The 14,558-nt window shown below is 40.7% G+C and overlaps 1 protein-coding gene across 2 annotated transcripts; it reads right to left on the bottom strand.

Annotated features, from left to right (window-relative positions):
- Positions 1-454: 454 nt before the first annotated feature.
- Positions 455-14,539, bottom strand: CYB5A (cytochrome b5 type A). Of its 2 annotated transcripts, XM_075416567.1 has the most exons (6): positions 14,323-14,539; positions 6,714-6,842; positions 4,999-5,028; positions 4,768-4,834; positions 2,438-2,472; positions 455-1,567 (listed from the first exon to the last, which is right to left on the bottom strand). In XM_075416567.1, exons 1-5 carry the CDS (start codon positions 14,461-14,463, stop codon positions 2,444-2,446), a joined length of 396 nt encoding a protein of 131 aa, XP_075272682.1. In that variant the 5' UTR covers positions 14,464-14,539; the 3' UTR covers positions 455-1,567; positions 2,438-2,443. The 2 variants fall into 2 exon arrangements, with proteins under 2 accessions (XP_075272682.1, XP_075272681.1); XM_075416566.1 differs by lacking the exon at positions 4,768-4,834 and having other exon boundaries at positions 14,323-14,537.
- Between the last annotated feature and the right edge of the window lie 19 nt (positions 14,540-14,558).

Here is a 14,558-nt window from a genome sequence, read left to right on the forward strand (position 1 = left end):
CATGACAATCTCCTGAAGTCACATCATTTCCTCTCCCCCATTTTTTTTTTTTTTTTTAAAAAGCCCTCATGTTTACAGAGTACTATCTTTCAATTTGATTTGACTGGACACAGGGCCTAAACTGCATGCATCTTCCCTGGTGCTGCTGGGAGACAGCCCTTGGAATCGCGTTTCAAGTCCTGATGAATGTCAGGGAGGGAGAGCTTGCAAGGCCAAGCCACTGCTAAGGCACTAGTTGGTGTTGAGGTCATGCTGATGAAAATATTGGTCTAGGCTAACTGTTCTACAGTACACTTCCCACTTTTCACATGTGGGTCCCCTACATAAGAGACACATCTTGACTTTCAGGATGCACCGTCAAACAGGTACTTCCGAGAAGCGTCCCCCTACGCAAGAGCATCCCTTCCAAGGCCTTAAAAAAAGTTTGAAATGAATGTATTTGAGCCAGCAAGAGTAAGCAATTAAAGTTTTATTCATGATCATTTACATATGACTAAAAATGGTCACCACAAAATGCAAACTTTCAGTTACCTTGTATTTAGCAGTGAAAATAGCCATCTCTTCATAGTAAAGCACCAAGGAGCACATCACTGAACAGTCAGAAACAGATTCCATGTATCAGTTTTTCCCCTTACAATGTACATGACAAAACTGAAGATTTTAGAAAAGTCTAAAAGTTCCAGAACAAATTCTAGAGTCACCTGAGTGCTTGGCAGGAACAGTATTATTTAGTAGCACTTATACTACCTGTAGTGGAATTTACATAAGTTTTTTTCCTCAAAAAAACCACAGAAAAATGTGCTCTTTTCACAAAACTGAGACAGACATAATTGGGCCAAACATTGGGTTTTGTATTTTCAATGGGAGCCAAACAGAACAGTTTGCTAGTAACGGTATCTACAACCACTGTAACAGCAGATGTCAAGAGGAAAGGAAAAAAGTCAGCTCATCACAGCCTGATTGGTAAGGCCCAACTGCTTACAGGCACCTATACCCACTATTCCACTCAGCTTTTTCCAATACTTTTAATTAGCATTTCATTCAAACACACTACATTTAAGAAGACAACATGATTTTTTAAGTTACGTGAAGTTGTGTACATGGACAAATACATGTCCACAGTTTTGGTAGTCATTTAAAGCTGTAAAATTTATATGTAAAGAGTCCTACGGATCCCATTACAGATTTAAGAGAAATAATCAGAATCAGTGTTACATACAAAACAATGTTCTAACACATAAACCAATACAGTTATCAAATAATTCATTAGAGAATAAAATTGTTATACAAAAAGAGAAATGGTGCCTTTTTATCGCTTCAGAACAGCAAATAAGAAGGCAACATTAAGAAAAGTGCACAGCAGAAAAGAATTGTTCAGTTTTCTGAAAAAGTTTAATTTTTCTTTCTTGTCTGGAAAGATATTGGGTTAGGATTGCTTATATTCTCTTCCAGATCAGTCTCTTCTTGAATTAGTTCTCAGTAAGGCGCTTACTCTGACATGTAGGAACGATACATCAGGGCCACGATAATTGCCGCTATTGCTGGGATCACCCAGTTGGACCACGAACTAGAAGGAAGTTTTTGAAACAGCAGTTTAGGAAGTGACGATCAACAAGTTCAAAAAAACAACAAAAAAATAATTGCTTAAAGAAGTTCTTCCTCCCCGCCCCAACAAATGCTTCAACATTAGGGCAACACTTAGGGCAACCTGGGCTGGCCAGTAATACTCTAGCCAAGTAAAAAAGCTCATACTGTTGGGGCTTTGTACTAGAGCTTACAAGAAGTTTGCTTAATAGAAAAGAGTAGGACTCCAGACACAGTTAAAGTCACGGCATGCTGCCCCGCACACCATTAATTCAAAAGCCATTTCAGCAGCAGCATCACACAACACTTTCAACCACCCAGGCTCCCCACTCAGAGGAGCATGGAATCATCCTCTGAGGTTTCAGCAACAGGCAACTGTCAGCAGCACGTAACTAAGAAGTTTTATTCAGTACTGTCCCAAGGTGGCTTTTTCCCCCCCTCCCAATTCTGACAGATTTTCCTTCTTATAGACACAATCCTCTCATTTCCCTTAGATGCAACAGTTGTAGCAAATTTTAAAAGTGAGGCATCCATGTCAGTAAAAAAAGTCAGCAATGGCACCAAGTGTCTTCTATTGACTGGACAGCCTCCAAAAAGGAAGGCTATTGTTGTGCAACGTAAAACATTCAGTAGAGACTGACACATACCAAAGAGAGAAAAAAATCTAGACAGTAAGCTAACATGCTTGTAAAGTGGTAGACAGATGCCAACTTGGACTTCACGTAGAACAGAAATTTTCACACACCACCCTCTGACATCTAAGCTTCCAGCAGATAGAAGCTATGCAGCTTTTTAGGCTTCAGAAACATAGTCATGAGGAATTTTAAGTTTGACAACAGGTGTCATACTATACCTGGAATTAGACTGAGTAGTGGTAATAAGAGTTTCCTGGAAAGCAAAGCATAAAAAGATATTTATGTCAGGCAGACATCCCTCTGAATCTTAACCATCCCCTCAATTTCTAAAAACTCATTAAGTGGGACTAATTTAAAAACAACTTAGTGCATTGCATTTGGAAAGCATATCTACTACAACAGACTGTTGTGTTAGAAGCTAGCTAGCAGCAGTTTCTGTAGTCAACACTGCATCAGAAGTTACTAAAAAAAAAAAAAGTATCATCACAAGGAATTTTCCTGCAAGTTTCCATGAAGCTAACTTCAACCTCAGGTTTGAGAAACTTTGAAAAGTTTTAGTTGCCTAAAAGGCAAAGAACCCTTACTTACCTCAAATCTAATTGAAAAGACTCTGAATTAATACACAGATATTTTTTACATGGAACCTACATGAAGAAAGTTACCAATTTACATCCACAAGGCTTATTAAACTCAGTTTTTTAGTTTCAGATGGTATAAGAATCAGTCAAATTGTTATAGTTGTTTCTGATACTGATTTGGACTTCTTGTTGAGTTTCCATAGAAAAAGCAGCACTACAAGATCAAACCCCAGTTGGGTACACATGCACAATTTATATGAAGACTTATTAATTTGAATACTAGTAATTGCACATGGCCTTAAGTGCATTTAGAAGATCCAAGCATTAAAACTGTACTTAAATTTAGTGGTACAAGATCCATCACTGAAAAATTAATTGCTTCAATATCAGAATATTTGCAATTCATTTAAATAGCAAAAGATTCCCAACGTCCTCACATAGGTTCAGACAGGCTACTTTTTCAAACCCCCTAATCATCAGAGGCTTACACATGACAAATACCATGCATAAAAGAATAAGACTCAGATGATTACATCTATATTGGTTTTGTCAACGCTTCTGTGAAAAACTAATCCCAATGCCAAACAGTGCGGAGCAGCTTGTGCCCACATTATCAAGGCTAACGCCTGCTACGACACACTTGCCGCATCCAGTGCTGGAGGACGGTTCTCCCCACACCAAGACAGTAAGAATACAGCCCAGCTCATATTGTTTTTAAACAGTATGACACTGGGCACGTACACCAAGGGTACTTTAAATACGGTGCAAGGATGAGCAGGCCCTTTGAAAGCACAGGACCTTCTGACGGGTCCTGGAGGGCCAGGGCACGGGGCATAACCTGTCACACTGCGCACCCGGGGCCCCGCGCGCAGCGGAACTGCCTTATCAGCTACGCCCATGCGTCCTGCTGGAGGAAAGCGCTCCAGCTTCCTTCTGTAATGATGGAAAACACACATGTAGCGTAGATAACTATGACCTGCTCTAAAACAAGGGACTAAGCCAAACAGGAGGATAGTAAAAAGTCGTTTGGATACATCTTAACGCCCAGTTTGCAACACTTTGGCTAAGCTAATATTTTAAGTACTTCAGTTGAGTAAGTTCCTGTGAGCTTAATCAAGAGATAGTATACTGCAGCTTGCACCGGGCAGTCTGCTTCTCAGTTGCGTTTATTGTTGCTGCTCCTACAGTTTAAGTGTAAATTGCCCTGAATTTCAAAAGAAATCGGAATGCAGTTGTTGTTCTTGGTGGGAAGAAACTCTGAATTCCAGTCACCACTCCATTTCTTGTTTTCATTAGTATACTAGTTCCAGTTCTTAATTAAGAATAAAATTAATAACTGCTATAGCAAACCTTTCAGTGTATATAGTTTTTTTAACTTTCTCTCCTTTAACTTACTCATATTATTGGAAGATCTTCCAAAAGTCGTTTCCTAAAAGTAACCTCTCAAACAGCAAGACTAAGATCCTATTCCTACTACACTTCATTTAAAAATGATCTTTAACTGCTTCCTCAGTGCACTGCTGTACTGTTGAGCCAGCCCTGAGTGAACATCCTCTATACACACAGCAGCAGCAACTGTACAAATTAATCCCCAATACACTTGCTCCTTTAAGGGACATCTAAATTTTGTAAGTTTGATAGTTGAGTGCCAACACAACTTTACTCTATTAAAGATAGAAAAAAATAGAAAATAAGTGAAATACTGCATTGACAGGACACTTGGCAAAATCTGCTAAAACAGTCAAGAAGCAAACAGTGTTTTCACCCTTGAAAAGGGTTCACAATTGCAAATTAACTCATCTGTAATACAGCAATCAAATGCCCCTACATTCTCCAACTGCTAGTGGTATCCATGTATTAAGCATAACATTTTTCCCCACAAACACTTCTTAGTTTAATCCATTCTGTCTACAAACTGATTTTTTTCTTAAACTGAATACTAGAAAGCCACTGACTGATTCTAGACTCACCTTTTTGCTGTAGTGTAACGCCATCACACTTAGTAACCTCCTGGTTACCAATTAAAGAAAAGAACAGCTAACAGGAAAAGTAAGTTGAAGCCAGATCAACAGGTTTAACAGATTTATGACCTGAAACACTACACTTTAAATCGAGCTGAATTATTTTTGCCTCTGGAGGTATACCATTTAGAGAGACACACTATCCCCAATGCCCAATGGCATTTCAAGAAACACACTTACTGTTGGTTTCTGAAGCTTCCCTCTATCATCCTGCAAGAAAACAAGCAAAAAAAAAACACCCCATATTTAGAGAGTAACTCAAAGCATTCAAATAACATTTATCACTAAATTAAGTTTGCAATTCTATTCTGATAATGTGTACCTATTTTTACCTAGGAAACAGACTTGCAAAAGAGTAGATGCCACTGTATGATTTTGAGCTACCATAAACAAGATCACTTCCTTAAATAATACTTCTCAGTGTACAATAAAGAAGTGAAACTCCAGTCTCCAACATATTTCATTATTTCTTGTCCCCATGATTTTGCATTTCCTTTGTCTCTAAACAGTACATATATCCTTAGCTTATACACTGATTACAATCGTATTAGTTTCCTTCTACCTAGTCTACTCATACTGTCACGCAAAGTCATCTAACTAGTTTTGTTCCAACGTCCAGTACAAAGGTTCCAAATTCTGTGGATCTTTCATAAAGTCAGGAAGTCATAATTGAAATAGTCACATTCAACACAAAAAAGCCCAACGTATATAATTTTGACAGTGCTGTACTTGTACATGAAACTATCAAGCTGTTTGTTTCATGTCACATGAAAACAGGCACTTGTCAAACACAGAAGAACTGGACTAGCAGACAGGTTAAGAACAAGTTTACTGGCATTAACTGCCATCTGAAATAGATGACAGCCCTGCAAGCTTACAAACGTGCATCAGAGCTGAATTATTTCGTGTCAGGAGAAGCTACAATATTAGTATTTATCAAGAGAGGACCCAAGACAAATACAAGATAAGGAATCTTACTTTGAAATATGCTACTCAAGACAGTGATATTTACCCCAAATGCAAGACAAAAACACACACAAAACAGACAGAAGAGAAAAAGAGAAGAGGTGGAGATGGGCAGCAGAGCAGATGGGCACACTAGCAGCCCAAGTCTCTAACAAGTGGTTTTCAAGCACTCAGATGCAGGAGAGCTTAAATAAGGCCTATCTGAGGGAAGCCAAGGCAGCAGCAGCTCTGTAGCTAGAAGTAAATCCTACAAAGGTTGCGGCCACAGAAAGGTGCTTGTTAGAAGTCCAGGAAATGGCAAGGCCAGTATAGAAAAAAGGAAGTGACAGATGATCCAGTGGAACTGATCACAAACAATGCTGACAGCTACAAGTAGGGGACACAGATACAGCACAAAATGGGGGGACCCAGAGAGGGGAAAGACAGAGCATCAAACTACAAGAAGCTTAGAGCAGCCATTTTCTAAACATACATGTGAAAAGCCTGAACTGTACTTTCAGATCCAGATGGAAGTCTGGCATATCTACTTACCATGGTGAAAGAGGCTGTCAGTAACCACTCTACGTATTGACATAAGCAAAGGTCTAGACATTCTGACCTAGCATCTTCAGGGGTTATAGAGTCCCACTATAAAGCTCACAGGATACACCAGAAATGGCATGATTCCATATTCAGTTTATTCAAGAACTAAGCTGTAAAATATTTCAAAGCAGCTAACATTCAGATGCGACCATCCTTATGCTACACTAATCAAATCCCTTCACATTAGGGGAACCTATGTCCAGTTCAGGTCCATCCACCAACAGCTGCAGGGATGGCATCCAACGGAACCAGCAGCTCTCCTTTATTTTGAAGTAAATTACCAGAGAAATAACTAGATGCAAAACCACTACAGTAAACAGCAAATATTGGTATTCTCACATACTCACCGGATGAAGTTCCCCAACAATAAATGTTTCTGACAGTGTCCTTGCATCTGTGGAATGGCCAACATCTTCGAAGTTCTCAGTAGCATCTCCCCCAGCTTGCTCCCTTAGGACCTCTTCACCACCTGGGTGCTGCAATTTTGAATAAGTTTGAATTTGCTACCGAAAACCACTCCACATTCTAAAAATGGAAATTCTTCATTTCTACATTTCTAAAAATAAAATAAAATAAATTGTCCTTGCAAAATCAGCTGCTAGACTTCTCAGAGCAAACATAAGCTTCTCAGAATAACTAAAAAGCTTTATGTATTCTCTGAAGCCAAAACCAAGGAAGCGAAGTCTCTATCAGTGACAGAGCAGTAAGAGGCATTACCCCTAATAACTAACATTTAAAACATTAGGGCAAACAGTCAGTCTCTTAATAGCCCAACTATTATCTAAAGTTACATGCTGTGTTCTCACTTCTGCAGGAAATGTGTATTTTTATTCAAACAACCCTTTATACCACAAAAAGATAAAAGCCAAAAGGTGTAAGTTGCAGCAAGAACATTCCAGGTAGATATAACAAAAAAAGCTATTGACAAGAGCAGCAGTCAAGCACTGAAGGAAGTTGGCAAGGGAGCCCACAGAATCTCCATCCCTTGAGGTTGCCTAGCCAAGGTGCTAAGGAACCTCACCTTCAAGTTAATCCTAGTCTGAGCTGGCAGTTGGACCGGGTAATCTTCAAGGGTCCTTTCCAACATACATTACTGTACGATTATTTAGTAATCCAGCGACTTTTGAACTGCTTAAACACAACTGAAAGCTTATACAAGACACTAAAGTAGCAATTTGGTTTTAGCAGACTATGGAATCTGAAAACCACATTGCTGATAAAACCCTTGAGATGGCAGAGAAGTTGTCTCCCTGTGTCCGCCGACAGCTCAAGCCGTCACCATTCCCTTAACCTAAATCCCTGTTCTCCACTGACTTTGATTCTTCCCCAGGATGCACTTTCAGGATTGCATGCAGTTCCACATTTCCATCCATCATATACCTCTGTATGTACTGCAAGATGTATCACATCTTCTAGTTCAGCGAATTTACGCAGCTTCAAGTTACTCATTTATGTAACAGATAAGTAACATGCCATAAAAATTCACCACTCAACTTTTCAGTAGGGAACTACTACATAAACACCAGGAATGATTAGATAAGCAAGTTGAAAACACTTTATTACTACTGCCTCCAATTAAGGCAGCCAAGTTCTAACACTTTACCAGTGACAAGAAATAAGGCTACAGAACCTCAACTCCATTTTTAATACTTCTGACTACAGGATCTAAAATTATGAAAATAGGCTAAAGTTCTACTATTTAGGGTCATCTTGCCTGGAGTATAGCTGAACAGAAAGGCTATGCTTAGACAGTAAATGAAAGAAATGGTATAAACATTGCTGCTATTCTAGACAATTCAGGTTAGCATTTACTTCAAATCCACCATGTCAACCTCCTATTAATTCTCTTCCAACAAAAATAAAACTTGTTCATACACGAAGACTTGTGCATCAGGAAGACACTACTACTACCAGTTGCCAGCAGTACCAGAACTCCAAAACTTGCATTATTTTAATAGATTAAGAAAGTTTGTTTTTTTTAAAAAAAAAAACAAAAACAAACAAAAAAAAAACCCCACAAAACAATCCAACTCTTTTTCTAAAGAGCCAAGATACCACAGCTAGAAGGGTAAGGGATCCCTACAATGACTAAGCAAAAGCAAGATTAAGCAATCGACAGAAAGATTAGGCACGGCAGCTGAGCCAAAAATGGCTAAAAGAGTGCATGCAGAGTAAAGATTATGCAAGCAGACGTACAAATATCGCATGCTCACCAAAATCCTGCCCTTGAATCCGTCCTGATAAGTATTCAGGGAAAGCACTGGACAAGAGTTGAGAGATCACTCGAGTTCAGTGCCTCGAAATGTATAGTACATTTAAGAAGTTGAACTTGGGTCGAACAGGCTTTCCCACATATTGCTACAACTAATTCTTCAAGTAACTCCTTCAGCAACATGGGGTTTAGGGTTTTGTTGGGGTTTTTGGTTTTGTTTTTTGTTTGGTTGGTTTTGGTTTTTTAATACCTTACTAAAGAATTGTGCGCCCCAAAACAGAAAAATGTATGAAGAACATATGAAGAAAAGAAGGCAAAACTCCTTGGAAAACATGCTTACCAAAGAAGACATCAACAAGTAGCAAAAGGCACCAAAGTCAAGCTACCCACAAAGCACTGGTAGCACGAGTAGCATGTAGTATCGTACTCGTGCACTCAATGCCAAACCCCACTCGTACAAGTAAATAAACCACTAGTTACTCCAGCAAGTTGTCAAGATCACATGGTTTACACTAGTTCCCCCCAAAAATCCACCAGCCAAACAAGTGGATACCTACCAGTATAACAGCATCTACATTAAAACTGTTTCACAGTACTTTAACAAACTACCTGCAAGTTGCTGACTACAGAATGATCATATACTGGTGGTATTTTTTCCTCACATCAGCAAGACTAAGGTAGAGACAATCTCACACAGAGTTCCCAACTTAAGCCAATTAGCAGATGTTGTTACTAGTAACCTACCAGACATACACAAAAGTACTCTGAAATTAAACACTTTTCTTTTAGATGGCACCTCCGCTTGAAGAGGCAAACTTGCAAACCCTCTGCAAACAACTAGCATGTAACACAAGCAATTAATGAAAAGACTTCGCCTCCCCTAATGCAAGGGAGCAACTCAAAGGGCAAGAAGTGACTTTTCTAGCAAAAGCTGAGCTTTTTGTATATGGTTCAATGAGTTTCTCAAAGTTTCTTTATACGTTTTTGGGCCTTTTTGACACTTCTGCCTGGTAAACAAAGCTTGCTACCAGAATTTCTACTTTAACAAAGAGCCTCTGGAGAGACCCTGGAACGGGAAAGCCCAGGAGACTATACAGATAATGACTCCTAAGCTGGGTACAAATAACTAAAGTGGTTTTGCAGGTCAAATTGCAGTTCAAGAAAAATGAAAAGGCTCTTGCTGGTAAGTTAAGCTAGTCTAGCTCATTCCTAGGACATTCCCATTACAGTAACACAGATATTTAAGTTACACGTGTAACAGAAGTCTGTGCAAAGCCAGCACTAGTACTTGGCACAGACCAGTTCCTAACAGCAGCACGTTAGTAAGGTCTAGATAAAGAAGATAAGCAGTTAAACTCACTGCTCTGATCTGGGTCAGAAGTCTGCAATTACTTCATCCTGAATGCCTGTCACCTCTCCTCCCCCTCACTGCAGTCATGCAACTTTCTCAGTACCATAGTTCAAGACCCTATTAATGTATAACTACTCTAACTCACAATCCCTGCCCCCTCCCCCTTCCCATACTGGGACAATCAAATCCAGGGTCCAATTTAACTTTGGGGGAGATCAGGAAACATCTCCACCAGTAGCAGTCTTTATGAATTCACGTTTTGCTTTCTGCACTACAGGGAATGAGAAGCAGAAAGGAGCAGCAACAGAGCCAGAAACACACAGAGAACCTCAGCGTTATTCTGCAAGACAGACAGACGAACGCTTGTTCTTTTTAAGGGCACATTCATGTAGTCCAAAGAGTCCTCCACATTATTTCCATCACCTATTTAAGTTACAGGGCAGAAATTCTGTACTCATCTAAAATTTTAGGAGCCTAGGAGAGAAGATCTCTTTCCGAGAGTCATGTATGTTTGAAAACCATCATTAGGGTTTTAGATGAACTGCAAAAGAAACACGCAATAGCTGGGTGCCCCTTTCCCTACTTAGAAAACAATTACAGCTTGCCGCATCTTGCATTAAAGAGTGCAAAGAAGTGCTATTTTTTTCAAAGCGTTTTCAAATCTTGCTGCAATTTTCAAATCTTCCTGCAAGCTTCATCAGAGCTTAAGGAAGTGACAACACCGGTTTTAATCCTTAGACTACAAGGTTCTGCAATGAAAATTCACATGGTACACTAACAGACTTTAAAACGTGCTAGTACTGGCAGCTTCTGATGCAAGCTATTCATTACTTTAAACATGGAAGGCATAATGCTACTCCTCCACAGTGTCATCATACTGGATGAATGTTAACTTATAACCACATAGTGAAGAGAACATCTTTCATTCTGACACAGTAAACCAATTGTTTTTCTGCACTTCATTTGATCAGCATTACAAAACTCTTTTTGCGCGAGCTGTCCATTTTGTTTAGAAACAGTGCTGCGAAAGCACCTTATGAAAAACCCATTTTTATTGGCCACTAATATTTTCACTAAATTACGAGACCACCAACAACTGATGTAGCCTAAACAAAGTCTGTATTGGATGAATATTAAATACATATCATAGTTAGCTTCCAGAATAAGGAACTAGTCTCAGATAGAGATGTTCTTATCCTTGTTAGCTTCTCTGCCTAGCTTAAGGCATTCAACCAAGTTCCCACAAAAGCCACAGGGAAGACTCACCACAACAGGAAGCAGATCAAGACACTGATCATTTTATTGTTATTTTTATAGCCCCCAGCTACTCTTGTTTAGCTCATTAGATTGATGTCAAAGCCTGACTATTGGGATTGCTTTATTAAACTCTGGGAAATACTGTCAAGCTTTACCAACATACTTAACCCATTAATTGACATTTAGTATTATTCACATACGTAATTATTTGTAATATGGTTATTACCATAGGATCCTGCAGTGAGTGCACATACATTTCTACTAGCTATTTTCCCTTAAATAATGGAGGACCTGAAACTATGAAAAAGGTTTCCCAAATTTTCTGTAATACAGGTCTGACAGCCTTTGAATGAAAAAGATACTAAACAAGTTTCTAGTCTCAAGAATAGTCTGTCATGCCAAGAGCTTTCAGATACTACAATCCAAAAGCTGAAGTCTCTAGATTTCCTATCCTAGAGGATATACTTGGATAATCAAAGAAAATTCAGATACATAAATTCAAGCAACAAAGTTTTCCTAAGATCTGCCATTAAAAAAAAAAAAAAAAAAAAAGTAAAAAACCCAGTTGCTGGAGTCTTCATCTTCAGTAACCCCCACGGGAAAGTGTCAAAGTACACAATCCTTTCCTCCTCCAGTACTTCATCTGTATTTCAAATGATCTTTTTAAAGCCTTGTCCTTAGGAAACCAAGCTAATACAGTCACACTGTGCAATGCCTCCACTCCTTTCCAGCTTCACCACTCCCAACAGATATACATCACCACCCCCAGCCCGCTTAGCATCTAACTTCAATCAAGTGTTTACAGAGGCTGATGGTTCCCAAAAACCAAAACAAGTTTCACTAAACATCTACAAGCTTTATGAAGAGACAACAGCTGGACAGAGGAAACATACCCTTTAAGTACTGCAATGGAGTGAAAAGCAGCAGCATACTTTCACTTACTAAGCACAACAGCATTCAAGGTGTCTTTAACACTGAAGCACTGTAAAGTTTTCAACTTCATAACCAAAAAGAAAGTATTTCCATAGGTTAACGCAGTGGCTGGAAAGATTGCTTGTTGAGTTAAGAAATGGGGCTGGTGAAGTCAGCTTCTGTGCCTAGTAAACTGATACTTTTACTTATTTACTACTTGGAAAGAGCAGGAGATGATGCTTTAGCAGTGCACCCTCTTTAGTACCACTGGACTTATTTTCGTAGTCTACATTTAATTCTTGAAATATTTTAAGCTTTCCTACTACTGCAAGGAACTGTAAGTAGTAAAAATGAGTCTGACCAGTAATGCTATTGAAACAGCTAACGTAATCCCCACTTCACTAAGAAGTGTTTACCGTACTTCAGAATGCACCAGCAAGAGGCTAGCTCTAATTTCTCCTCATCTGTCACATTTAAATGCCTCAGGGTGTCTCACAGCGTCAAAAGAATTAACACATCACTTAACAAATTAACTAGGTATCAAAAGCGTTCAACAAAAGGTAAGTAAAAAAGTGTCCTACGAAATACTTTAATGCAAGGGTTCCATCCCAAAAATCACCAACACATTGAACATGACAATATCCAAGGGCTTTCCTTAGGAGTGTAGTTTCATTTACATACTTTGTTGAAAATAGTTATCCAATCTTATTTATTATCTCAGAATATGAGCCAGAAATTTCAGCTCCAAAACCAGCCATATTACATTGAAAGCTGTTTAGTGTGAGGCTAAGATTTGACCCATGTGTACCAGAGTGCATCTGACATCCCACAACTGTCCAAGAAACAGCTATTTAACTGCTTACGGACAAACCGAATTCGGTTGATATGCTGCCGAATTAGCAATGTTGTCATTAAGGCTGAAATGAAGACTTTCTGGAGAAATCTGCATAAGGTAGTGCCTCTTAATACTTACCCATTTCATCACACGTACTGAAGGAAGAGGCTGCCAGCTTGTTTGTGCAGCTACTTAAATCCAAAAGCTGACAATCATCATGTTTTTATGTTGGGTTTTTTTTTTGTCAAGTCTGTTTTTTCTTGTGTTTGGGGTTTTTTTCGTGGGGGCGGATGGGTTCTGATGTGGGGTTTCCCACCCGCCCCCAGTCTGGAAGCACTTATACAACTATGTATCAACCAAAACTGATCAAGTTGCCAAGGACAGCTACTTCAATTTCTCAAGCTGCATGAAAAACTGCATTCTCCTCCGGGGCTTCTATAATTAAATCGGCCTTGTCTTGCCTCCATAACCAAACAAATATTTCCGTAACTAAAGGCCGAACCAGACCAGGGACAGAGCTAGATGAAAAATAATCAAGAGTCATTAGATCGGTTTCACAATCTGCCTTGCTGGAAAGCCAAACAATTTCTGTTGGCATGCAGCTTCAGAAGCAAAGCCTACTTGTGTCAACGCTTCCTTTGAAAAGTTGCTTGCCCACCTCTTATTTGCAGAATGCTGAATTTATACTTTACATTTCAAGTATTTCGATTTACAACCACAAAAAAATCAAGATAGGGCTGCAGAACTACAGAGGCTTGAATTCTGTCACATCACTACCGACCTGAGTAGTCATTTATTAAAGAAACGAATGCAAATCGGTAATAACGTCTCAGCGGGACGCCAGACCTTTGCAGATAAAGGGAGAAGACTCAAAAGTACCGCTGGTAACTCCTAGCTACATTTAATACTGGAAAAGAAATCGCGGAGGAGTCGCATTTCTGTACCTCCACAAACGAGCGTTTCAGTGCGGTAACTGAAACGCTTCTTAACCACGGCTGCCAATAATTACACCAATAGCTCACCACCACCCAGCCATCGGGAACATCAATCGTTAGTTGGGGGAGGGAGGGGAGTGGTCGGGCCCGACCACAGCGCTCTCTGCCAGCGCCTGAGCTCCTGCAGCCCCGCCGTGCGCGCCGGGACGCGGCAGCAGCACGGAGAGGCCTCGGGGGGCTCCGTCTCCCACCACGGCGGGAGGCTCCGAGGCAGGTGAAGGGGGAACGCGGCTCCCAGCAACGGGTCACCGCCGCCCGGAGCGGAGCCCGCCGCGCCGGGAGAGCCCCCCCCCCCGCTCCCCCTCAGCCAGGCCCCGGGGCCGCCACGCCGCCGCCTCCCTAGAGCGGCATGGCGGTACAGGCGGCACCCGCGGCGCCCGGCCCGGGCACCTACCTCGTCCAGGAACTTGGTGACGTCGTAGATGCGGTGGTGCAGGATGATCCAGGCGCTCTGGCTGTTGTTGTGCTTCTGCACCTCCTCCAGCCGGTAGTACCGGCCCCGCCACGACTCGCCGCCCTCGCCGGAGCCCACCATGTCCCGCGACCCTGCCGACACCCGCGGGCTCCGCAACAGTCGACGGCCCCGCGCGCACGCCGAACGTAGCCCCAGCCGCAGGCCTATCACCGCCC

Source organism: Opisthocomus hoazin, chromosome 3, assembly GCF_030867145.1.
Source record: "Opisthocomus hoazin isolate bOpiHoa1 chromosome 3, bOpiHoa1.hap1, whole genome shotgun sequence".
In the NCBI taxonomy this organism is placed as follows: Eukaryota; Metazoa; Chordata; class Aves; order Opisthocomiformes; family Opisthocomidae; genus Opisthocomus; species Opisthocomus hoazin.